Source organism: Cervus elaphus, chromosome 4, assembly GCF_910594005.1.
Source record: "Cervus elaphus chromosome 4, mCerEla1.1, whole genome shotgun sequence".
Taxonomy (NCBI): domain Eukaryota; kingdom Metazoa; phylum Chordata; class Mammalia; order Artiodactyla; family Cervidae; genus Cervus; species Cervus elaphus.
The window spans coordinates 40,453,910-40,481,451 of record NC_057818.1 but is presented as its reverse complement, the minus strand read 5'-3'; the positions used below and the strand labels follow the sequence as shown (position 1 = coordinate 40,481,451).

The 27,542-nt window shown below is 38.9% G+C and overlaps 1 protein-coding gene and 1 non-coding gene across 2 annotated transcripts in view; one reads left to right on the top strand and one right to left on the bottom strand.

Annotated features, from left to right (window-relative positions):
* Nucleotides 1–27,542, bottom strand: part of HYDIN (HYDIN axonemal central pair apparatus protein) — a 348,507-nt gene that overhangs the window by 176,195 nt on the left and 144,770 nt on the right. The window contains 4 exon segments of the mRNA XM_043899028.1: nt 8,360–8,495; nt 10,820–10,920; nt 13,388–13,623; nt 21,441–21,508. Coding sequence (XP_043754963.1) covers nt 8,360–8,495; nt 10,820–10,920; nt 13,388–13,623; nt 21,441–21,508 — 541 coding nt within the window.
* LOC122693038 lies at nt 3,061–3,167 on the top strand. Its single transcript, XR_006340836.1, has one exon. It is a non-coding gene; the product is annotated as a U6 spliceosomal RNA (small nuclear RNA).

The window sequence follows — 27,542 nt, the reverse complement described above, 5'->3', positions numbered from 1 at the left end:
TTATAATGTGCCATTGTTAAAGCAAGTGAATGGGGATGACCACCTCAATTTAACCAAAAGGAACTCTGGCTAAGAGAGGTGTACAAGCCCCAAATCCAAAGTGTGTGACCCAGAAAAGTGCAGAATCATCTACAATGTGAATTAGCTCAGGAACAACGGCTTCCCATGGCCAAATTCCTTGAACAGGCCTTTTGCACCTTCATGCTTTAATCCCCATCCACTTCACCCCTGTACGCTCGATCAGTAGAGGCCACTGGCATCTCCTGAACACATGATACTGCTTTCACCTCCAACCCTTTGCACTTGCAGTTATTCTTTCTGCAATGCCTGAACCTTCTGACCTGCCCCCCAACTCTTCCTGAAACCCCCAGGGGTGTCTGGGCCCTAAAGTCCAGGCACTTCCTTTGTTCTCAGGGAGCATCCCTCAGTCCCTTTCCTCAGCATGTGCTATCAACATGTCCATCTTCTCCAAGGGCTATAAACGTCTTAGGGCATGACCTGGGCCTCTCTCCTCAATACCTGTCCACTTTCTGGCCCCAAACACATGCTCAGTATATGTTTTTTAAATGGAAAAAACAGGTAGGTGAATGAATGAATGTTGTCCATTGTTTACTAGTGTGTGTTCCTAAGAACCCTGTTCTGCAGCACATTACTAAGTTTTTATGTAACACAAATAAAACTTTAAAAATCCCATGGTTGGGAGCCCACACCCAAGCCACCGCCTGAGGCACTCAGTCATCCACCTGGACACCGGAGCAGGCTGCCAGGCCACCACCACAGTTGTTCAGGTTTGAAAGAAGCTACAACATACAACTCTAAGCCACAGACATACAAGAGGGACATTTCCTTAAACAACAGTCACCCCTGAACAAGATCAAGTCTGCACCTTTGGAGTGGGAGCACTGACTCCAACACCCGAGACTACCAGAGTACTAACCCTAGGGGGTGTCAAATAGTGAGAACTCAAAGGAAACCACCTGAATACAAGACCTGGCATCACTCAACCACCAGCAGCACCCTGGGCAGGACGCCTCATCCAAACAAAAATACAAACCCAATCATCAGCAGACAGGATTACCACCTCACTCAGCCTTGCCCATCAGAGGAAAAACAAACAAAAACTCAGCACAAATCTCACCCTATAAGAAGCTTACACAAACCACTAGACCAACCTTAGGAGGGCAGAACCAAAAGGAAGGAAGAATTCAACCTTGAAGCCTCGAAAAAGGAGACCTCAAACACAGTAAGTTAAAAAAACTAATGAAAAGGCAGAGAAATACTATACAAATGAAGGAACAAACTAGAAACACAGAAGTCCAAATAAATGAAGAGGAAACAGGCAAACTACCTGAAAAAGAGTTCAGAATAATGACAGTAAAGATGATCAAAAACCTTGGAAACAAAATGGGGAAAGTGCAAGAATCAATTAACAAAGACCTAGAAGAATTAAAGAATAAACAAGCAGAGACAAACAACACAATTACTGAAATTAAAATAACTCTAGAAGGAATCAATAGCAGAATATCTGAAGCAGAAGAATGAATCAGTGAGCTGGAAGATAAAATGGTGGAAATAACTTCTGAAGAGCAGAATAAAATAAAAAGAATGAAAAGAACTGAGGACAGTCTCAGAGACCTCTGGGACAACATCAAATGCACCAACATTTGAATTATAGGGGTCCCAGAAGAAGAAGAGAAAAAGAAAGGATATGAGAAAATTTTTGAAGAGATTATAGTTGAAAATTTCCCCAAAACGGAAAAGGAAATAGTCAATCAAGTCCAACAGGCACAGAGTCCCATACAGGATTAACCCAAGGAGAAACACACCAAGTCACATACTAATCAAAGACTAATCACAAAGAAAGAATATTAAAAGCAACAAGGGAGAAGCAGCAAGTAACATATAAGGGAAACCCCATACGCTTAACAGCTGATCTTTCAGCAGAAACTCTGCAGACCAGAAGGGAATGGCAGGATATATTTAAAGAACTCAAAGGGAAAAATCTACAACCAGATTGCTGTACCCAACAAGGATCTCATTCAAAACTGAGGGAGAAATAAAAAGCTTTTCAGACAGGCAAAAGTTAAGAGAATTCAGTACCACCAAACCAGCTTTACAACAAATGTTAAAGGGACTTAAATAGTCAAGAAATACAAGAGAAGAAAAAGATCTACAAAGTCAACCCCAAACATTTAAGAAAATGGCAATAGGAATATATATATCAATAATTACTTTAAACGTAAATGGACTAAGTGCTCCAACCAAAAGACACAGACTGGCTGAATGGATATAAAAACAAGACCCATATATATATGCTGTCTACAAAAAACCCACTTCAGACCTAAAGACACACATAGACTGAAAGTGAGAGGATGGAAAAATATATTCCATGCAAATGGGAAGCGAAATCTGGAGTAGCAATCCTCATATCAGACAAAATAGACCTTAAAATAAAGAAGATTACAAGAGATAAGGAGGGACACTAAATAATGATCAAGCGATCAATCCAAGAAGAAGACATAACAATTGTAAACATCTATGCACCGAAGATAGGAGCATCTCAATACATAAGAACAAACACTAATAGACATAAAAGAAGAAATTGACAGTAACACAATAATAGTAGGAGACTTTAACACCCCACTCACACCAATGGACAGATCATCAAAAGAGAAAATTAATAAGGAAACACAAGGCTTAAATTATACATTAGATGAGATGGATCTCATTGTTATCTTTAGGACATTTCATCCAAATGGAGAAGAATACACCTTCTTCTCAAGTGCATATGGAACATTCTCCAGGATAGACCGCATCTTGGGTCACAAATCAAACCTCAGTAAATTTAAGAAAATTGAAATCGTATCAAACATCTTCTCCGACCACAACACTATGAGACCAGATACCAATTACAAGAAATAAACTGTAAGAAACACAAACACATGGAGATTAAACAACATGTTTCTAAATAACCAACAGGTTACTGAAGAAATCAAAAGGGAAATCAAAAAATTTCTCAAAACAAATGACAATGAAAACACAACTCAAAACCTATGTGATGTGCTCACTTCGGCAGCACATATACTAAAATTGGAACGATACAGAGAAGATTAGCATGGCCCCTGCGCAAGGATGACACGCAAATTCGTGAAGCGTTCCATATTTAAAAAAAAAAAAAAAAAAACCTATGTGATGTAGCAAAAGCAGTTTTAAGAGGGATGTTTCTAGCCATACAATCCTACCTCAAGACACAAGAAAAACATTGAAAAGACAGCCTAACGTTACACCTAAAACAACTGGAAAAATGAAGAAAAAAGACCCAAAATTAGTAGAAGGAAAGAAATTATAAAGATCTGAGCAGAAAGAAATGAAAGAAACCATAGTAAAGATTAATAAAACTAAAAGATGGTTCTTTGAGAAGATAAACAAAATTTACAAGCCTTCAGCCAGACTCATCAAGAAAAAAGAGAGAAGAATCAGATTAACAAAACTAGAAATGAAAAAGGAGATGTTACAACAGACAATGCAGAAATACAAAGGATTATCAGAGACTATTATGAACAACTGCTGCTGCTGCTAAGCTGCTAAGTCACTTCAGTCATGTCTGACTCTGTGCGACCCCAGAGACGGCAGCCCACCAGACTCCCCTGTCCCTGGGATTCTCCAGGCAAGAACACTGGAGTGGGTTGCCATTTCCTTCTCCAATGCATGAAAGTGAAAAGTGAAAGTGAAGTCGCTCAGTCAGGTCCCACTCTTAGCAACTCCATGGACTGTAGCCTACCAGGCTCCTCCGTCCATGGGATTTTCTATACTTATGAACAACTATATGGCAATAAAATGGATAACCTGGAAGAAATGCAAAGATTCTTAGAAAAGTTCAATTTTCCAAGACTGAACCAGAAAGAAATAGAAATTATGAACAACCCAATTACAAGCACTGAAATTGAAGCTATGATCAAAAATCTCCCCCAAAACAAAGGCCCAGGACCAGATGGCTTCACAGGAGAATTCTATCAAACATAAAGAGAAGAGCTAATGCTTATCCTTCTAAAACGCTTTCAAAAAATTACAGAGGAAGGAACACTTCTAAACTCATTCTACAAGGCCACCATCACCCTGATACCAAAACCAGACAAGGACAACACAAAAAAAGAAAACTACAGGCCAATATCACTGATGAACATAGATGCAAAAATCCTCAATAAAATTTTAGCAAACAGAATTCAGCAACACATCAAAAAGCTCATACACCATGATCAAGTTGGATTTATTCCAGGAACGCAAGGAGTGTTCAAGATACCCAAATCAATCAATGTGATACACTATATTAACAAATTGAAAGAAAAAAAACAAATTATAATCTCAATAGATGCAGAAAAAGCCTTTGACAAAATTCAGCACCATTTATGATTAAAACTCTTCAAAAAATGGGCATATAAGGAACCTACCTCAACATAGTAAAGGCCATATATATAAGCCTACCGCAAACATTATTCTAGTGAGAAACTGAAAGCATTCCCCCTAAGATCAGGAATGAGACAAGGGTGTCCACTCTCACCAGTATTATTCAACATAGTTCTGGAAGTCCTAGCTACAGCAGTCAGAGAAGAAAAAGAAATAAAAGGAATTCAGATCAGAAAAGAAGAAGTAAAGCTCTCACTGTTTGCAAATGACATGATACTATACATAGAAAACCCTAAAGATAGTATCAGAAAATTAATAGAGCTAATCAGTGAATTTAGCAGTTACGGGATACAAAATCAATACACAGAAATTATTTGCATTTATATATACTAACAATGAAATATCAGAAAGAGAAATTAAGGAATCTATCCCATTCACCATTGCAACGAAAAGAATTAAATATCTAGAAATAAACTTACCTAAGGAGACAAAAGAACTGTACACAGAAAATTATAAGACACTAATGAAAGGAATCAAAGATGACATAAACAGACGGAGAGATATTCCATGTTCCTAAGCAGGAAGAATCAAAATTGTGAAAATGACTATACTACCAAATGCAATCTACAGATTCATTGTGATCCCTATCATATTACCAGTGGCATTTTTCACAGAATTAGAACAAAAAATTCCACAATTCATGTGGAAACACAAAAGACCCCAAATAGCCAGAGCAGTCTTGAGAAAGAAGAATGGAGCTGGAGGAATCAAGCTTCCTGACCTCAGATTATACTGCAAAGCTGCAGTCATCAAGACAGCACGGTGCCAGCACAAAAACAGAAATTTAGACCAATGGCACAGAAATAAACCCATGCACCTAATGGGTACCTTATTTTTGACAAAGGAGGCAAGAATATACAATGGAGCAAAGACAGACTCTTCAATAAATGGTGCTGGGAAAACTGGACAGCTACGTGTAAAAGAATGAAAGTAGAACACTTCCTAACACCACACACAAAGATAAACTCCAAATGGATTAAAGACCTAAATATAAGACCAGAAACTATTAAACTCTTAGAGGAATACTAATAGGCAGAACACTTGATGACATAAATCAAAGCAAGATCCTCTATGACCCACCTTCTAGAGTAATGGAAATAAAAGCAAAAGTAAACAAGTGGAACCTGATTAAACTTAAAAGCTTTTGCACAGCAAAGGAAACTATAAGCAAGGTGAAAAGACAGCCCTCAGAATGGGAGAAAATAACAGCAAATGAAACAACTGACAAAAGATTAATTTCCAAAATATACAAGCAGTTCATACAACTCAATGCCAGAAGAATAAACAACCCAATCAAAAAGTGGGAAAAAGACCTAAAAAGACATTTCTCCAAAGAAGACATAACCTGTATGGCTAACAAACACATGAAAAGATGCTCAATATCACTCATTATTAGAGAAATGCAAATCAAAACCATAATGAGATATCACCTCACACCAGTCAGAATGGCCATCATGAAAGAGTCTACAAACAATAAATATTGGAGAGGATGTGGAGAAAAGGGAACGCTCTGGCACTGTTGGTGGGAATGTAAATTGATACAGCCACTATGGAAGATGGTATGGAGATTCCTTTAAAAACTAGGAATAAAACCACCTTATGACCCAGCAATCCCACTCCTAGGCATATACCCTGAGGAAACCAAAATTGGAAAAGACACATGTATCCCACTGTTCACTGCAGCACTATTTACAATAGCTAGAACATGAAAGCAACCTAGATGTCCATGGACAGATGAATGGATAAAGAAGTTGTGGTATATATACACAATGGAATATTATTCAGCCACAAAAAGGAACACATTTGAGTCAGTTCTGATGAAATGGATGAACCTAGAACCTACTATACAGAATGAAGTGAGTCAGAGAGAGAATGATAAATACCATATTCTAATGCACATATACAGAATCTAGAAAAATGGTTCTGAATAATTTATTTACAGGGCAGCAATGGAGAAATGGACATAGAGAACAGACTTATGGACTTGGGGAGAGGGGAGGAGAGGGTGAGATGTATGGAAAGAGTAACATGGAAATTTACATTACCATATGTAAAATAGATAGCCAATGGGAATTTTCTGTATGGCTCAGGAAACTCAAACAGGGGCTCTGTATCAACCTAAAGGGGTGGGATGGGGAGGGAAATGGGAGGGAGGTTCAAAAGGGAGGGGATATATGTATACCTATGGCTGATTCATGTTGAAGTTTAACAGGAAATAACAAAATTCTGTAAAGCAATTATCCTTCAATAAAAAGTTTTTTTATAAATCCCACAGTCAAGTTTGAATAATTTGGGGAAACACTTTTCAGAGCCCCCACTTCTGGAAGGAAGGACAGACGGTGCCAGTTTCACCTGCCTGGAGTGCCCCATGGTTTTTCTGTACCTGGTCTGGTCCAACTTTACCTAATCATAACTCAACATCCCTCTGTGGCAATGATCTGCCTAGCCTTCCTGGACCCTGAGGCCAAAGGAAAATCAGTCTGATTACATCTTTACCAAATGTTTTGATACCTTATTTATCATGGATTTTTTGTGATACTTTTGATTTCTTCAAGTGTGGCATGAAAACACCGTCTATCTTGATTACTGTTTTGGTGCCCCTGAGGCTAGTGCCTCACCCTTTCCCAGCCCAGCTGTGCAGTAACAGCTTCCCCATCACTCAGTGTGACTCAGGCTCTGTTCTGAGTTCTTGAGGTGACCAAGCGCTGTGAGTGGCCAGCCTGTTCTGCTGTTGAACATCTGAAAGCTAGAAAAGTTGTCTCCTGTCACCCCCATTCATTCTTAGCTTCTGGTTTTGTCTCAGAGAAGCCCACAGAATAATTTGAATTTCCTTTTTAATACAGTAGTCCTTTGACTAGAGATAGCTATTTCATTCCAGTTAATCAGGTTAGACGCTGTGCCTGCTCCTCAGATGACTTGGGTTTCTAAATGACGTAGGTTGACATTCTGGTTACTCTGAACATGATTCTATATTTTTCAAGTTTCCATTAAAAAAACACCCTGTCAAGAGCTGAAGACAACACTCCAGCACTGCTCTGACAGGTGGCTCTCTCCTTCCTCTAGCTATGGAATACTGTTTCTCTGATGCGGCCTAAACCTGCCTTGGTTCTGCGGCCCCAACACTGGTCTTTTGGAAGTCCAGTGCACTATCCATTGCACCATGGAGTCACCTCACTGGTTTTTTATTTTGCACTTGTAGCCGAATAAAACCATTTCATTTTCTGCATGAATTTTTATTAGAGTAGTACTTATAGAATTGAGTTTTAAACCCAAATACTTTCTTGGTAAACTGTATCTCATTAGTCATTAGTCCATTTACTGTAGTCTATACAGATATTTTTGAATCACTTTTCCAAGTGTGTTTAAGTACTTAGTCTCCCACCTAGATAGGTATAACGGCATGTGGAGAGATCCATTTCATAAAACATTAAGGAACAGTTCCTCCATTCTCCTTCATATATTATCTCTAACTTTCCGGTGCAAAAAGTTCATTTATAAATACTGTATTAGCATATCTTAGTGATTCAGTTCAAGTCACAGCCATAGACATAAATGAAAACTCCCAGCTCTGCCTTATTTGCCATGCATGGTGAATTCACAGGCAATAATTTGCAGGTGCAACTTCTGCATGTTGGCCTAATTGACCCTTTCCCCTCTTTATCAAAGGCAATTTCCCTCAAAAAACAACAACTGTTTCCACCTGCAGCTGCTCACTCACACAGGGGGCAATCCAGCTGTGGCTTTATAACCCCACCCCCAGGTTATCCCACAGTTAAAAATCAGAATTTACGTAGATCATGTGGTCAGGAATATGGCTCTTTCAAAGGACTTCTCTTTCTCACTGAAGGAATCCAACTCATAAAAAGCAACACTGAAAATGGATAGAGTAACTCGCCTGAGGCAGGACCCGATAGCATCCTGGGAGGTCATCATCATTGACAAGCTGGATCGTTTTCTTATATGGATATTTCAGGAAGCAACGCCCGAAGTCCACCTCTGTATTAACCACGTGGAGGGTAGGTACAATACACCTGCTCGAGGGAAGGAGCCCATTAAAGAATTCACAAGGATGAAGGGAGAGCTTGTTTACATATGGGGGACGCAGTCCCAAGTTAAACACATTTGTCACTGTCACACACTAGTTTTCCTCTAATAACCACATTAATCATTTTCACATCTTCTCTCCTGCCATCCCTCTCTCTAAGCCCCTAGTAACCACTTTTTAATCAAAAAAGGGCTATTAGCAGGACACCTTAAACACTGTTTTCTGTGGGTAATGACTAACATTTCCATTGTTTTTCATATTTGGCCTTTCTCTGGCAAGGAGCCCCCAAAGCACAAGTTCCTTAGGACAGTGGATCTGTTTCCATGACAAACAGGGCCCATGCCACTCGCTGTGACATTTTGGACCAGTCAGAGTCCCCTGAGGCCCAGCAACAGCTCGCACCATCTAAATAATGGTACTAATTCTAATTTCCATGAGGAACAGCTGCCTTGGATCAGTGGGCTCAGGCAGCTGCTCGACCCAGACCTGGCACTGTGACAGTGGTGCTCAGTGTGGAGGGGGTGTTGTGGGGGGCAGGAGCGAGGGATGGAAGGCCTGCGTGTGCAGACTGGCCTATTATTAGGTGACCTGGGTTTGATTTCGTGTCTGTTCAGTCCCCAGGTCTGCCCTGCCCCGCTGCATTTTCACAACATGGTGCCATGGTGAGGAGTGCTGGCGTGTGAATCTGTCAGAGCCAGGTTCAAACACTGACCTCACCAAGCACAACCTTGAGCCAGCTGCTCTCCCTCCCAGAGCCCCATTTTTGCTCATAGGTAGAAAGAAAATAATCTGAGGGACTGACATTGGCATCAGCTCTTCCTGGGGAAACACAGAAGATGGTGTGAACGAAGGCATGGCACAGGACCCCCTGATGGCTCAGTACGAGGCGATGAGCCCGTGGTCCCTGCCCGACCAGTCGCACTGCTGGCTCTCTGGGAGAATCACTTTGGGGAGCACGTTCTAAAAGTAGCTCCTCTGTTGAGAGTCTGAGCAGTCCTTACAGACTGCTCCAAAAGTAGTGACACAAGAGTCTTGACCTCAAGTTCAAGTTTTAGCAGAAGATGAGGGTTCACTTTTAGTTAGAATGGGAGTTGTCAGTTGACCCAATGATTCTGGTAAAGCTTATCCTTTACTACCTGAAACACTGGGGCTGACAGGACTCAGCATTTGACCTGGTCACAGAGTACACATGCTAGAAAACTCATAGCCTCCTATAACCCATTCCCCACCTTTTTAAAATGCAGGATTTTCTACTTAGAGCTGCAGGGAAAAGGCATTGTAAAGTATCAGAATAAAAGAAAAATAGAAAAGAAATGCAAGACTAGACAAAAGGTCAAACTTCGGGATAGAGAAGACCAAACAAAAGGATTTTTCCACTGTTCTTAAACAAATGATTAGTGAGGTCTCTGGAGGGAATATTAAGCAGATTGTGGCAAGAACTTGACCTTCAAGTTATTTTAGGGCTGCCCCCTGACTTCACTCAAGCCCAAGACAGAGGAAATGGTGCTGGTTATGATGACCCCACCAACCAGCATACCTGTGCCTTCTTTAAGGTGCATCTTCCTAAGATTCATGAAGGTCCTACATTCTAGGTACTAGAATACTGCCTATTTCCTTCAGATGGCATTTTCATCCACACTATCAGGTCCCAGACCTGGACACTTGTTTACTTTGGCAAGAGCACGGTCTGTGATTTTATTTAGGACCATGGTCAGCATCATTAGGTGACACACCTCGCTTAGAAAGGCTGTAAACTTAGTGAAGGAGACACAGTCAACACATGCCAGAGCCCGGATCTTACCCTGACTCCAGGACCCACTGTTGCCTCTATCGAAAAAGAGAGACAAGCTGTGATGGTTCTGAGGAGTTTATGATGTTAGCGAGGGCCTTGTTTTGGGGGACCACTTGCAGCCTGCCTTTAAGTCCTACTGACAATGTCCTGGAGCAGGGCTATGAGCACCACTCTTTCTGCTGCACAGCTCTGGGGTACTATCTTTAAAGATAAAAATAAAAACCAGCAACTGCTCATCTCTTCCTGATAAAACCTTGTCAAGTATACACACGGAAAATCAGACCCATTAAAGAGCACTATTATACTTAACACCTAACATACACATCCCTCCTCATATCTCCACCAAAGGTGTGTTTTCTCATATAAAACTTTGTCACTCCAATATCAGATTCTTCTTCCTTTCTCAGGAAAGGCAGTAAACTGGTTGGTTGCTCCTGTGCTGCCTTCCTGCCCGAGAGCCAGCCCATTACTGGTGGCTTAGGGGAGACTGGGAAAGAGAAAGCAGGTGAGCGTGATACCTTGCTGTGATTAGGAGTGCCAGCACTTCCTCCCCGATGCCCTCCACATCTACCACCAGGGCCAGCTCATATTTCTGCACAGTGTTGGAGCATAACGTCACCTAGAAAGAAAAAGGTAAAAAGCTGCTCTTCTAAAAGGCCAACTCTCCCCCTGCACAGGGGAGAAGGGGGCCAGGAGAGGACCACATGGATGAGTGTGGTTTCTAAGTACTTTATTAGAGGATATATGGCATTTAACATTTTTAGTTAAACAGGTTCCATTTCAGGGTCAGGGCATGCTGAGTTGTTTCAAAGGCCAGGTTAGATTCTAACAAATGGCTTTTGGTATAATAGGTCTGCTGAATTCTGAGGGGGTAGTATCAAAGGAACCACAGATCTGGCATGAGGGGAAACCAGGCCCTGAAGGACATCAACATCAAACAAACTTTAATTACTGCAATTTAAAGTGTTCCCTATGCCTCTGGGCTATATAAATTCTGAAAATTCAGTACATCAATAAAACACTACAGCTAGATTTCACTTAAGGCAAAATAAATGAATATAACCAAGTCAGTGATAGAAATAGTGTGAAAAATAAACTAATCTTTTTTTTTTTAACCAAAATCTTGTCATTCCTCCCCACCTCCCATATTCATTATTAGAGCAGAAAACAGGAAACTCTGAAGAAAGGTTAATCCAAGGGCAGTATCTGACCAATATGTTTTACCCTATGTTTGTATTTATTATTGTGAAACTTGACATTTAGGTTTTTGAAGCCTTGTCACAATTTTTAATTGCTTTAAATGATTTGTATTGGAAGAGATACTTGTAAGTGTAGAAAACAGCTTCCGGCATAGGTTATGGCTCTTCTATCTATAAATTATGCATCAGGTACTAATTAAAATCTTTTTGGTTGGAAAGGGAATTGTTGGATGCAAATTTGAATCCAGATAGACGTGGTTAAAGTGCAGATCAGGAGGGAAAACTGAGGCTTGGAGAAAACTTTCTGAAATACAAAGGAAAAATAAAGCAAAGAGGGAGTAGCTGATTTAGAAGGAAAACTTGGCAGCTTTGGAGAGAAGCAGCCACTACAGCTCCAGATTCCTGGAGTGGCTCTAACCCTGACTAATGTCTCTGAGCTCTGGTTAGAGGAAGTGGTTCTGGCAGAAACCTGCTGGATAGATGCTGTCTTCTAGAATCTTCCTGAACTACACGGGAGAAGATCCACAAAAGGGGGGAATGGTAGGTAATATGTAAGCTAAGCATTACTCTGTAAAAAATAAATTCATTCATTGCAGCTGCAACTCTCCTTGGGCAAGTCACAATTAGCAACTGCTCTGATGTGAATGCTGATATCCCCACCTCCCACCCCAAATGTATACGCTGAAATCCTAACTCTCAACGTGCTGATTATTAGAAGGTAGGGCCTTTGGGAGGTCATGAGGTCATGAGGGTTGAGCCCTCTTGAGCAGGATGAGTGCCCCTCTAAGAGGCCGCAGAGAGCTCCCTCGTCCCTTCACCAGGTGAGGATACAAGGAGACATCAGCAGTCTGAAATCTGAAAAATGGCCTTCACCAGAACCCTACCATGCTGGTACTCTGACCTCAGGCTTCCAACCTCCAGATTGTAAGAATAAATTTCTGATGTTTACAAGCCACCCAGTCTCTGGTCTTTTGTAATAGGAGCCCAAATGGGAAGTTACAACAATATGCGATATCAAACCTCACTGTATCCCTGAAGAAGACCTGAGAAAAGCTGAAACTTCCTAGAATGGATTTAGGATGAATAAATTCATGGTGAGATATTATGAAGCATTTAAAGCAAATTTGGGGGGGTAAAACTCACAGCTGAACTAAATATTGAAAGGTAATGACTAAAGAGAAAATTATCACCTTAGTTGTGAAGCCATTTTTTTTTCTTTTCCAGAAAAGATAAAAATCATTTAAATTTAGCAGCCTTCAGTGTTGCTAGACCTAACTGCTTGGAGAAGCAAAAAATAAGTGATGGGAGACAGCAAAAACCTTTCTCAGTTAGCACTGGGACAATTCTGCTGTTGGCACTACAAGGCCATAAGCCAAGCATCACACTGTGGACCTTAAAGCACTGCTGGGGACATCACATCCACATTCACCAGGAAGCTCAGATTCAGGTTAAAAATTTGAATAAACTGGATATCATCTGGGGCATAAACCTGGATACTTACTAGTATAAATGATCTGAGTCTAATGGAGGACCTGATTGTCAATGAGCTCTTAAATGTTTTTATATTAGTATTGAGTGCACTATTAGGCACAGAGCAGTGATTTCAACAGAAATTGCTAGAATCCACTGTTCTGATAAAGGCAATGCATTTAGACTGATGGAAACCTACTGAAGCAGTGTCAGTTCTTTGGCCCAATATATTTGTATCTGGTTTCTTTTGCCACAGTAGTTTACTTCCTCGTAGAAATAGACCCACTTTTCCATGTGAATTAGAGGCACTCCCTCTCATTGACACTGGGCACATAAAGCAAACGCTAGATGTGGTCTCAGTAACTATTTGACAGTTCATCTGTATGGCTACATATGCTGGAAGGCTGAGCACTTTACCCTGATAGCAGCAAATCCCTGGGAGCGAATGGTGCCGCAGCTGGGGGTTATGGTGAATTCTTTTGGTCTTATTACAGGTAATTCATCCTTGTTCCAAAATGGTTTTTTGTTGTCTGAATACTGCTCACAACTTGAAATGCTTTGCTGGCCAACGCCATCCCCAGGGACACGCAGTTTGAAGGTCATGGGGACCAAGGAGGTATTATTGAGGGAACATATCAAGGTATGAGGAAACCCTGGAAAACAAAATATAAGGTGAGAAATAGATGCCCTATGATAGCTTCCCTTTAACTTCAACCTCCCCTCTCAGTGCCAAACCTCTTAAATGAATTAAACATGCAATTCATCACTGCTATTTATTTCCAACTCTCCCTGGTACTGTTTTCAGTTGCACACCCAATAAATACATTTCACTCATTCATTCAGTGAGTACTTGTTATGCACTTACTATGTAACAACAATAGACATGAAACAAACCACTCTGTCATTATCCAGACCCCTCTCCAGAGGCGGTGTCTATAATCAGTTTGTTGAGTAACCTTCTCGAAGCACATTTTGCATTTATTTTTACATAGAAATACAATTTTCCCCAAAGAATAGGAGGATATTTGCTCTTTTCATCTGCTGGTGTGTGAAAGGAGAAGCCCACGCAGTTTTGCTTGCTGTGTGACCAGAGCCTGCCAACACATTATATAATTCATCCTAGACTTGTCTGAGGCTCTTGCTCTTAGAGTAGATGACACAAAATCGAATAATAGCCTCTCCTGAGAGAGACTTTACGACCTGCTTTTGAGCTGGCCAAAGACTAGCTGGCCAAAGCTTTCACCTCCCTGAGACAAAACTGCTTTTTAATGTTATTTAATGTTATTTCTAGCCCTCCTACATTCAGTTCAGGGAGATTTGTGTTCCTTTCCTAAGAGATGTGGCTCCTTCTTGCCTGGCAAGCAATAAACCAAACTCTGATTTTGGATTCCCTAGGTGGTCATTGTATCTGCTACCATTTTCAGAACAAGAATGATCTAAAACCATAAGAGAACAAACATGCATATTTCTACTGGATGTAAACACTTCTCTTTCTGTGTTGAAACCTACTGGGATAAAATACAACTGGTCTCCTGGAGTAATTGCTGCAGCACTGCTGGGGATATTTTGAACTGATCTACTTCTCCCCGTCTGAGCCTTTGTCTACACATTAGGACTGTTGGAGGAAACACATCCACGTCGCCCTCATAATTTCGCACCTCCTTGGAAGAGACATTTTATGGAAGAATTGTGTGATTAAGGGCACTTGAAAGATTATTCTTGGAAATTCCAGAGATATTGCTAGAAAGTCATTTTCACAATCATATAATTGCTTCATCTGACTTCTCTGAAATTTTTCAAAATGACTCTTAAAACTACAGATTCTTCCTTATTTTACCTTATCATTTATGGGATAAACACTCTTCAAATGTATGGTGTAATTTGGAAGTGGATCCTATAAAGGTTCACATGTGTCTTTCCAAACCACTGCCCAGACTACGTTCCTGGATCTGTAAGGTTTTCTGAGAATAAAGTCAATTACAACCTTCTAGCTAGAACAATTCCTTGTACAACTACTTGCAGTAGACGGTATTGCTTGTGTAGAAGCCCCCAAAAAGAGGATATTGCTTTATTAAAGATCAAACATTCATTAATACAAATGTTATTCCTAGGTTTCTGGTTGCATCAAATCTGAATTACTATTCTACTGTCCATCTGAATGCAAGTACTTTACATCTATTACATTAAAAAAAATCAACATCTATGTGTCTTTTCTTCAAATAATTAACAACACGCTTGGCCAGACTGCCTCAAAGACTCAAAGAGACACCTTCATAACTCTCTCAGTACTTAAATAATGATTTAAAAGATTGTAGTCTTAGGAGGTTTGACTCTCATTCAAGATGTATATTTTCATCTGACCTAGAAAGCCCCGAAAAAGAAACTTAAGGAAACTAGGGACAAAAGATCACAAGGCTACAAAGGAAAATTTTCAATTCTGACAAAAGGTGGTATATTGTTTGGAACATTATCTCTCTACCAATAATGGATCCTAACTAAGAAGAGTGTTAAACTGATTCAGTAATACCCAAGACCAAACATTAAATTACAAGTGACAGACTTTTGGGAATTCATTGGATATTTTAGACAATGGATTCCTAATTTTTCTAGTAAAATAAAAATCTCCACAAAGCAAAGAGAAATGTATTAGCAGAACATTGTGCAAAAACAGATGGTATTTTTGTAGCTGTCTATAGAAATATTTCACAATATAGGAGATCAACAGGCACATTTGCACAATCCATTTTGAAGATAAAAATATTCAGACTTAGAAAACAAACATTACTTAAAAATGGGATCCTCTGTTCACTTCAATGGTTTCTCATACCCCAACTATGAAGTGCCCCAAAGTCTGAGCTGGTCTTTGACAAAAATCTTATACCACAGGTCCCATCATAAAGTAGATAATTTCTGAATAAGAGTTGATAGGAAAATTTCTCCTCTGTAACTGGCTCCTGTCTTACATCCTGCTATCATATTCCAGAAAAAAATGTGCAGTCAGTTGTGGGTCTAAATCATACTTCAGAGGACCTTTCAAATACAAATGGGCTATGCCAAAATTATACAGTTAAAACATGTTGTTGTAATTGTCTGTCTCGAGACAGATTTGAGCCTTCCTATACAGAAAGGCTGCTGCTGTAAATACGACTCAATCATTGTACTCAATAACTTTCCCCCATGGGGAACACCAGCCTTATGTAGAAGAGTTATAAAGAATCCTACAGTGTATTAACCATTTGATTAAAAAATGTCACAATCCACAATCTTTGGAAAATGTACAGCATAAAAATTTTACTACTGATCTTAAGCTGGCCAAGCTCTCTAAGCCTCCTGGATTTCTCTAGTGAAGAGTTTTACTTTTAGTTCTAATGTCTATCAGACCAGGTTAGCTCCCTCTGGAAACTCAAAAGCTATTCACCTTAGGAAATAAAAACTAGAACAGCCATGGGATTACAAGTCTCTTTATCAATCTGAATCAAGCTTCCTTAATAGAGATGTAACTAAACATTGTCTAGAACCAACTCACCTATAAGTTCAAGAAGCCTTCCAAAAGCTCACCCTCAGAAACTTTCCCTTTTTTCAGCTTCAAAAATGAAAAAATAAACCAATAGTCTTTACGGCCTTCTAACAACTGACCCTGCAGCTAACTAAGAGGTGAGCCTTTGAATAAAAAGATGCCCAAAGAAACTGAATTACTGGCTGAAGACGTGTAGAAAACTACTCTTACTAAAGATTCTTTAGTTTTTCTTTCTTTTCTTTTTTTTTTTAATATCTTGGCCACACTGTGCAGCACATGGAACTTTAGTTCCCAAACCAGGGGTCAAACCTCCATCCTCTGCACTGCAAGGTGAATTCTTAACTGTTGGACCACCAGGGAAGTCCCTAGCTGGAGATCTTAAGTGGAAATTTGCTAAAATAAACTTTCAGAAATCAGTGACCTCAGCAGTAGATTGCTATTCTAAGATCCTCAGAAACAGCAGACTCTACATGAAGTTGAAAGATTCTGCTCATGAGTGACAGAAGATGATTTTGCAACATACCTGGTATTACTGAGTTTCACACTTTACCTTGTATACTTTCGTTCTTATCATTCTGCCATATTATTCTCTATTTCTACCTTAAGGTCATATTTATTCTTAATCCTTCTGATATCCGCTGTTGTGTTTCCCTTTACTGCTGCTTCTGCTGCTGCTAAGTTGACTCAGTCGTGTCTGACTCTGTGTGACCCCATAGACGGCAGCCGACCAGGCTCCCGCGTCCCTGGGATTCTCCAGGCAAGAACACTGGAGTGGGGTACCATTGCCTTCCCCATTACTGCTAATGATCCCTTACTCAAATCTAGGCTTTGCTTATGCCTACTGTAATCTCTTCTGCCAACCTTTCTAAGAACTTCCTATGATCACGACAATTAAGCTCTGCCCATAACTCTCTACTTTACACCTTCCTAACGTTAACTTGAATACTTCTCCTTGAGTAAAATACTGCTAGTTAATACTAGGCCATGTGTATTTTTGACGCTTATATTTATTTATCCCAACAACTCTGCCCTCAAACCCTAACTTCTCTGTCTAAATTATCTAATGGTCAAGTCCACTGAGAACCCAGAGCCTTCCAATTTCCTTATTCTCATTCAGCAAGTTCTTGTACCTCCTGAAAAATAGTGATTTTTGCAGATACTTATCCTGCCCCATTTGATCTATCACCTGGTATACCACTGATGATTTGGTTCATTTCATTCCTTGATCAATCTGAGGAGTTATCAATGTCCCAGTGTTCCTTCAGGGACAATCACTACCCAAACTCTATAATTTAACTCTCTCAATATGTAGCTTTAGTCAAACTATTAGATATGACATCCAACATCCAATCCTACAATCACAGTCTCCAGCAGTTCAGTTCAGTCACTCAGTCGTGTCTGACTCTTTGCGACTGGATGCCATGATCTTAGTTTTCTGAATGTTGAGCTTTAAGCCAATGTTTTCACTCTCCTCTTTCACTTTCATCAAGAAGCTCTTTTGTTCTTCTTCACTTTCTGCCATAAGGGTGATGTCACCTGCATATCTGAGGTTATTGATATTTCTCCCGGCAATCTTGATTCCAGCTTGGGCTTCATCCAGCCCAGCATTTCTCATGATGTACTTTGCATATAAGTTAAACAAGCAGGGTGACAATATACAGCCTTGACGTACTCCTCTTCTAGTTTGGAACCAGTCTGTTGTTCCATGTCCAGACCTAACTGTTGCTTCCTGACCTGAATACAGATTTCCCAAGAGGCAAGTCAGGTGGTCTGGTATTCCCATCTCTTGAAGAATTTTCCACAGTTTGTTGTGATCCAGACAGTCAAAGGCTTTGGCATAGTCAATAAAGCAAAAATAGATGTTCTTTTGGAACTCTTTTGCTTTTACGATGATCCAGCAGATGTTGGCAATTTGATCTCTGGTTCCTCTGCCTTTACTAAAACCAGCTTGAACATCTGGAAGTTGACAGTTCACGTATTGTTGAAGCCTGGCCTGGAGAATTTTGAGCATTACTTTACTAGCATGTGAGATGAGTACAACTGTGCAGTAGTTTGAGCATTCTTTGGCATTGCCTTTCTTCGGGATTGGAATGAAGGCTGACCTTTTCCAGTCTTGTGGCCACTGCTGAGTTTTCAAATTTGCTGGCATACTGAGTGCAGCACTTTAACAGGGTCATCTTTTAGGATTTCAAATCACTCAACTGGAATTCCATCCCCTCCACTAGCTTTGTTCATAGTGATGCTTCCTAAGGCCCACTTGACTTTGCATTCCAGGATGTCTGGCTCCAGGTGAGTGATCACACCATCGTGATTATCTGGGTCATGAAGATCTTTTTTGTACAGTTCTTCTGTGTATTCTTGCCACCTCTTCTTAATATCTTCTGCTTCTGTTAGGTCCATACCATTCCTGTTCTTTATTGAGCCCATCTTTCCATGAAATGTTCCCTTGGTATCTTTAACTTGCTTGAAGAGATCTCTAGTCTTTCCCATTCTGCTGTTTTCCTCTGTTTCTTTGCACTGATCACTGAGGAAGGCTTTCTTATCTGTGCTTGCTATAGAAATACTTTAAATATTTTAGATACCAACCAATAGTACTATTACCTCTTACCTACTTTATGATAATTACAATATCCTAATATCATAACCAGCAGACCCTGTGATGCCAAATCTAGATCTTCATCTGTAATCAAGTAAATGCCATGTCTCTACTACTAGCCCATAACTGATGCCTCTTCAAGAATGGGCCTTAGTGCCCATAAGGGGATGATATTATCAACTTCAGTTACCCTAATGTACTACCCAGCCCTACTATAGTGCCTGCAGACCTTGCTTAACTCCATACAATGTATCTGTCATCCTGAAATAATTTAAGAAGTCCTCCAATGTATGGCTGGCTTCTGTAACAGTTCTTTTCTCTCTTGCATCTGGAACTACCAATGTACACCTCTATTAGTCTTTCGTCCCTGAGCCAGTAACATGCTTTATTTTCTCTCTCTCATCAAAGCCCTACCTGCATAGGTGAGGTAATAATTAGAGAACTTCAAATAAATAATTCTCCAATGAACCATGTTTCTTTGTGGTAGGAGGCCAATCTACCTGGAGAAATGCATGATACCTGGTATTGGAGTCATGAAGACTCTAGTTCCAATTTTGGAATTTGAAATATTATCACAAGATAATTTTGAAAGATTGTTACAAAACTGTTCCTAACTTTGGTCATTACAGTGCAGAATCCAGAAGCACAGAAAAGTAGCTTGAATTCACTGACCCAAGTGTTACGAAAATCAAACAACCTTAGATTTCCTGTTGGCAAGAAAAAAGGGTATGCTATTGTTAACCTTTCTTGTCATAACAGAGAGAAGACTAAGGAATCCGTCTCCAAACTCAAAGAAAAGGCAATTTGGGTTCTGAAGGTGGACTCAGGAGAGGAAGTTCTCAGATCTCAGACTTGGGTAGTCTTGGGTCATAGCTCTGTACCGTCTTCTAACCTCTCATATCACAAGAGTCTAGCTTCTGTATCGCCTCTTATTGTGCATCTGTCACAATTACCCTTCACAGTTACCCTTCAAGTTGCAGGTCACTTTTATTTTCCTTCAAAGGAGTCCATCATTCAGATATGCCCTACAGATCTGTAAACACCTCTCTAGTCATTTTCACATTCTACATGAAGAGACATTCAACTTCATTTATATAAACTTTCTTATGGTATGTGCCTTACCCAATATAACATAGGTCAGGATGGGGGCATTGTATAAATACATGTGCTCTGAATTTTAAGACTTTTACAACATCCACATGTAAAAGCAATTTATAAAGGCATTATGATTTTTCTTAAGAACTATTTTTCCCCAAGTTAGATGGGCCAACTTGAAATGAAGCAAAAGGAATAAAAGTCAAAATGGAAAACAATAGAGCAAAATGGAAATAATTAAGGAATAAAGATTCAGACTAGGGTTTCTCAATTTTAAAAAAATTATCACCTCCTAAAAAGAACCATTGTGATAAACTAATTTTATATCTTCAAATCAGTTAATTAAATATGACTTAAATTAGACTCAGTTCTCTCTAACAAGAGAAATAAATACCAAGGAAAAAGATCATTGGGTAGGGTGGACCTTTGGACACAAACCAATGTTATATCTAAGTTTTCTCAACCCCTAGGAATCAATTTTTGCTTCTCTAGGGGCAACTGTCAACACCCAAGTTGACAAAATATGATTTAGATAGATCTCAATTGAAATACTAATTCTGCTACAGCTGTGTGACCTTTGGGAGTTATTTAACAGTTCCAGTGCTCAGGTCTTCTATCTTTAAAATGTAAACCTTAGAGAGTGCCTCACCCTAGGATTGCTAACGTGTTTAAATGTCATATTTCATATTATTACTTAGCAGCAATTGGACTGCAAGAAAGAACCAATTAATAAGTAAATTTCCTTCCACTGTTGTTATCATTTCTATTATTGGGGAAGTTCAGATGGGAGACAATGACTCAGTGAAGCAAGTGAGTAAAAAGTCTATACAACAATAAAGAAGAGTCTTTAATTTGAAGTGATAAAACACCTGACTTAAACCACCATTGAGTTCACTTTAAATTTGAGAGCATCTCTGTTGACAGGCTGTGTAGCCAAAGTGGGAAGTCAAAATCTACAGAAAAAAAGAGTGTTCAGAATGTTCAGATAGTGGAGTGAAACATAAAGCATTCTGTTGTTCTATTGCAGGAAGTGGGGTGGACAGCCATGGCCTAACAACTACTAGTGTCCAGCACAAGGCTAAAACGTTCACCTAAAAACTAGGAAATGGCAACAAAGTGCTAGAGCAGAAGAACAATTCTAGAACCTCTTAGCTATTGCCCACACAAAATGGCAAGAGAAATTCTTTGTAAACCTTCTCCCTCCCACATAGAGGGAAAAGGAACTTTTCTCAATATCTAATTTAAAATGGAAAAGTACTCACCAAAGGAAACATCACCAAAACGCAGAGCAGGAACATTAAAATGGAAGGTAGGTCCAATGACACAGCCTCTGGAAGTAAGAATATACATTGAGGGAATGGAAAGGGAACCCAATGAATTCAAGGTAACAATCAAGAAGTGGGCAGAGAGTGAGCACTGAAAACCATAATTTGGCATTTAATCAATTACAGCATCATCTAGGACTCACAGAAACTGTGAGATGATGGTCAATCACAATGGTTCTTAAAATTCCTTTACAACTCAAACCTTTGAGTTTTAGCGAATGATGCTATGGTTAACTTATCACCATATTCCTACCAGTGATGAGGCAGAGAAGACACACCACTGAACTAATGGCACAAAATGTTAATGTGGATGAGATACACAACATGACAAGTTATTAACTCAGACAAGAAAAAATTACAGGTCTAATCCAGGTATAGACATCAAAGACTATCAATGATACCAGTATTCCTTGGCCCACACTTTTATAAATCTGTTTTAATCCAGTTCCTACCACCAACTAGCTGTGATCTTGGTCAATCACTTTACCTCTGTAGGTCTCAGTTTTTCTCCTAACATACACAAGAGAAGATGGGAATAGGTGGCCTTTAAGGACTCTTTAACTGTTGATTTTCTGTTTCCCTCTCATGCAAGGCTCATGATCTTGAAGTGATGCTCTAGCTTAAAATAAATAATAGAGATTCCATAGCTTCTAGCTGACTTCAGGTGTGGTAGATAGTATATTGGTCCCCAAAGATGTCTATGTGCTAACAACCCCCAGAATCTATGAATATATTAGGTGACATGGCAAAGGCTAATTAAGGTAGCAGAAGGAATTGAAGTTGCTAATTAACTGAACTTAAAATAAGGAAATTGGGCTTACCAGGTGATACTTCTGGTAAAGAACCCGCCTACCAATGTAAAAGATATAAGAGATGTAAGAGATGCGGGTCCAATCCCTAGGTTGGGAAGATCCCCTGGAGGAGGGCATGGCAATCTACTCCAGTATTCTTGCATGGAGAACCCCATGGACTGAGGAGCCTGGAGGGCTACAATCCATAGGGTTGCAGAGAGTTGGACACTACCTAAGTGACTTAGCAGGCACGCACACAAGATATGGACATCAGCCTGACTTATCTAGTTGGGTTCAATGCAATCACTAGGATCTTTAAAATCGGAACACGGAGGCAGAAGACAAGGTAGGAGTGAGGCAATGTGAAAAAGATTCAACCAGCTTTTGCTAGGTTTGAAGATGGAGGAGGGAGATCATGAGCTAAAGACTGTGGGCAGCATCAAGAAGCCAAACAAGGTTAGGAAACAAATGCTCCCCAAGAGCTACCATAAACAAAGACAGCCCTGGCCAATACTTTGATTTTAGCTCCGTAAGACCTGTGTTGGACTTAAAATAATATATGTGTATTGCTTTAAGCTACTGAGTTTGTGGTAATTTGTTACAGCAGCAATAGAAAACTAATATATCAGATATTTGTTTATTCTTGCCTTTTTCTATGGTCTATGTCCCTAAAATCTCTAGACCAAAGTTAAGAACTGAAATAATTCCCCATTTGTGTGCCAGACTTTCAAAAGTTATAGACACACAAATACCAGAAATTCCACTAAGCCTGAGTCTTCTAATCCACCCAGATCCAGATGTTGGTGATGTAGGTGTGTCATACCATGCTGAATGAACTTGGTGCCCCAGTGATACTTCCGGCTGCTAGAGATCTGACTATAATATGTTGAGGGGCTCCTGCAAGCCTGGGAGGAGAGATGACAACAAAGACTCAGTGCAGGAAGTCTGGATTCTAAAAGCCTTTCCCAGGACCATCTTTTCTATTTTATGCTAATAATCCAAAGTGGTTTCAAAAGGAGCAGCTGGTACTCAGGAGGAATTAGGATCCAGCTGAGAATGAAGTCAAACGAGCCTACAGATTAGAGACTTGATTTGTAAAAAAAGTTTTTGGGAGGCCAAAGTAACGAATAGATCAAAAGAGTCTGCAGTGCACAAAAGCATAAAGAAATAGGAAAGAAGATCACAAAATTGCACAATGCAGTCGTTTAATCAGTGAAGCAGAAAAAAACCAGAGTTAAATCGCATTTGTTCAAAGGCACATATAACTAAGGGAACGGCAGCTGAATACCAACTGGGCTTAGATGCTGTCACATCCATTCAAACAGGGATTCTGAATATTAGGACAGTCTCTGCCAAGATGGTACCCAACACCAATGCAGTGGTCTGTTAAGATTAGAATTTTAAAGACCAAGAGATAGAGTGACTAAATTATTATGTTGTTATGTAAAACAGACTGAATGAAAAATAAGCTACAGTTAAACTTCATAAAGTCACATATGTAAAAATAGGAGAGTATAAAATTGCTTATAGGTAATTTTAAAAAATCACTTCAATTTTACGGTGTTGTTTATCCAACCACTTTAAGTACTGTGTCATGCAGCTGGAGAAATAAACAGAAATAGAAAAAAATTCAGCAATAGTTCTGATAACTTTCAAGGTATACTAGCAAAAATTATGTGGTATTGAGGAAAGAAGATTACCTGACAGTAAAAGAATAAGAAATAAAATTTCAGAATCCACAATATAAACTTTATAGAGACTTCCTGGGCTATAAGGCCCAAGACAGTGTCCCTGGCAAAGTCATAAGTAAAATGAGTATTACTGTGTGGAACTGAAAATAAATAATAAATTGTACACGTATTTCAACCTTTATCATTAGACATTTATTTGTGACACCACACATTTACCAAGTTTTCAAAATTACTGCTTGTGGTATGACATGCTAGAACAATTCTGGACAAATGCAATTTAGACAAGAATATTTCTCTTAGCAATTTGTAATTAGTTTTAGGATGAAATAAACATTCTTTCCACAGTCAGATTTTCCTTTCCTTTGCAAGAAACAAGGAGTGAACATGCAAAAAAAAAAAAAAAAAGGCATGGGAGCTGGTATGAATGGTAAGGTCCAGAGACTTAAGAGACCTAAAGTTCACAGAATACCTGGAGTATTAACTAGTCCAAACTTACTTGTGAAAAGGCTCCTAGAAGATTTCTAAACTCTGTTATTCACGGTGGAGAACCCAAGTACATTCTGATCTATTCAGACATTGCTAGTGACATGCAACACTATATAGTGCATGCTTGGGATCTTTAGGGGAAGAGAGGAGAGATTTAAAAAATTCACCCATGAAATGACAGAACTATTATTCAATATTATAGGCTTTTGGAAATTTAAAAAAAATAACAGCCTCATTCAAATATAATTCATATGCTATAAATTCACCCACTTAACAGGTACCATGTTGCAGCATGTACATCCTTCTTTCTTTTCTCATTCCTTTTTATGGTCTTAATAACATTCCATTGTGTGAATAGACCATGTTTTATTTATCCATTCATCAGCTGGGAGACACTTGGATTATTTCCACCTTTTGGCTACTAAGAATAATGCAGTGTTAAACATTCACGTGCAAGTTTTTGTGTGGATTTAAATTTTCATTTTTCTTGGGTAGGTATCTAGGAATGGATTGCTAGATTATAAGGTAATTCAAAGTCTACCTCTTCGAAAATCTGTCAGACTGTTCCAAAGTGACTGCAGATTTTACCTTCCCACCATCAGTGTATGAGGCTTCTTATTTCTCTACCTTCTCTACAACACTTGCTATTTTCTATTTTTAAGTTATAGCCATCCACACAGGTATGAAGTTGTATCTCAATGTGATTTCCATTTGCATCTCCTTGATGATTAATGATGTTGAGAGTCTATTCACATGTTATTAGTTATCTGAATGTCTTTTTTAGAGAAAAGTCTGCTCAGACGGTTTGCCCATTTTTAACTGGGTTGTCTTTTTGTTATTGAGTGTTAGTGTTCTGTATATATCTTAGATGGACGCCCCTTTTCAGATATATGATTTACAAATATTTTTTCCCATTTTGTAGTTTGCTTTTTTCATTTTCTTAAGTGTCCTTTGAAGCACAAAATTTAAAAATTCTGATCAAGTCTAATTTACTTACTTTTCCTTTGATTGCTTATACTTAGGTGTCATATTTAAGAAATCTTTGCCTAATCCAAAGTCATGTATAGTTGCACCTGTGCTTTATTTTAAAAGTTTTATAGTTTTAGTTGTTACATTTAGGTCTTTGGTCTATGTGTGTGTTAGCCACTAAGTCATGTCCGACTCTTTTGTGACCCCATGGACTGTACCCCGCCAGGCTCCTCTATCCATGGGATTATTTGAATAAGAATACTGGGGTGGGTTTTGCCATTCCCTTCTCCAGGGCATCTTCTGGACCCAGGGGTCGAACCCAAGTCTCCTGCATTGCAGGCAGATTCTTTACCGTCTGAGCCACAAGGGAAGTCCATATTAATTCTGTATATGGTGTGAGATGGAGGGGGGTTGCATGGAACTTTATTCTTTTGAATGTAGATATCCAGTTGCTCTAGCATCATTTGTTGAAAAACACTATCCTTTTTCCCATTGAATTTTCTTGATACTCTTAATAAAAATAAACTGACCATAACCATATGAATTTATTTTGGGAATCTCAATTCTGTGCCATTGATCTATATGTCTATCTTAATACCAGAATAACAGATGCTTGATTACTGCATCAAAACTGTAGTATGTTTTGAAATGGGATATATAAATTCTCCAAATTTAGGGTTTTTTAAAAAAATTATTTTGGCTATTCTGGATTTCTTGCCTTTCCATATAAACTTTAATATCAGCTCATCAATTACTGCAAAAGGACAGCTGGAATTTTGATAGAATCATGTTGAATCTATACATCACTTTGTGAAATCTTGCCATCTTAGGTTAATACTAAGTTTTCTAATCCATGTCACTTATTTAGGTCTTCTTTTAAATTCACTTTTGATGAGGTTTTGTAGTTTTCAATGTGTAAGTCTAACACTTTTTTTTTGTTACATTTATTCCCAACTATATCATTCTTTTAACTATTGTAAGAAGAATTTTCTTAATTTCATTTTTGAATTTTCATTGCTACTCTCCAGTAATACAAATGATTTTTGTATATGAGCCTATATTGTATAATTTTTCTGAACTCAATTGCTAGCTCTATAGCTTTTTGGTGGAATCCTTGGAATATTCTACATATAAAATCACGTCATCTGCAAAGAGAGATAGTTTTACTTCTTCCTTTTCAATCTGAAAGTCTTTTATTTCTTTTTCTTGCCTAATTGCCTTGGATAGAACTTTCAATACAATGTTAAACAAAAACAACTTTCAGTTTTATTTTTTCTCTATTGTTTTTCTTTTTTATTTCATTAATTTCCACTCTAATCTTTATTATTTCCTTTCTTGTGCTTGCTTTGGATTTAGTTAGCTCTTCTTTTTCAAGTTTCATAAGGTAGAAATTTAGGTTATTGATTTGAGATCTTTTTTCTTTTTAAATACAGGCACTCACAGCTATCAATTTCCCTCAAAGCACTACTTTTACCACATCTCATAAGTTTTGATACTCTGTGTTCTGCTTTCATTTATCTCAAAGTATTGTGTAATATTTTTCTTTGCCCTATTGGTAATTTAGGTGTGTTTTTCAATTTCCACATATTTGTAAATTCTCTACATTTTCTTCTACTTTTGATTTTTCATTTTATTTCTTTCTAGTTGAAGAACACACTCTGCATGATTCAAATTATTTAAAATTTATTGAGACTTGCTTTATGGCCTCACGCATGGTCTATTCTGGAAAATGCTCCAAGAGCACTTGTTGGGTGGCGAGTTCTACAGGTGTCTGTTAGGTCTAGTTGGTTTACAGTATTATTCAACTCTTCTATTAAGATATTCTGGCGAGCTGTTCTATCCATTATTGAAAGTGGGGTAGTGACATCTCCTTTGATTACTGTTCAATTACCTATTTCTCTCTTCCATTGTGTAAGCTTCTGCTTCATGTATCTTTGGGCTCTGTCGTTAACTGTGTCCATATTTATTTCCTCATAGCTCTGTAGGCTGGAAGTCTCAGATCAACATGTTGGCAGGGCTGGTTTCTTATGAGGAACTCTCTCTTTCGCTTGCAAATGGGTACCTTCTCCCTGTGTCTTCTCACAGTCTTTTCCTATTTGTGT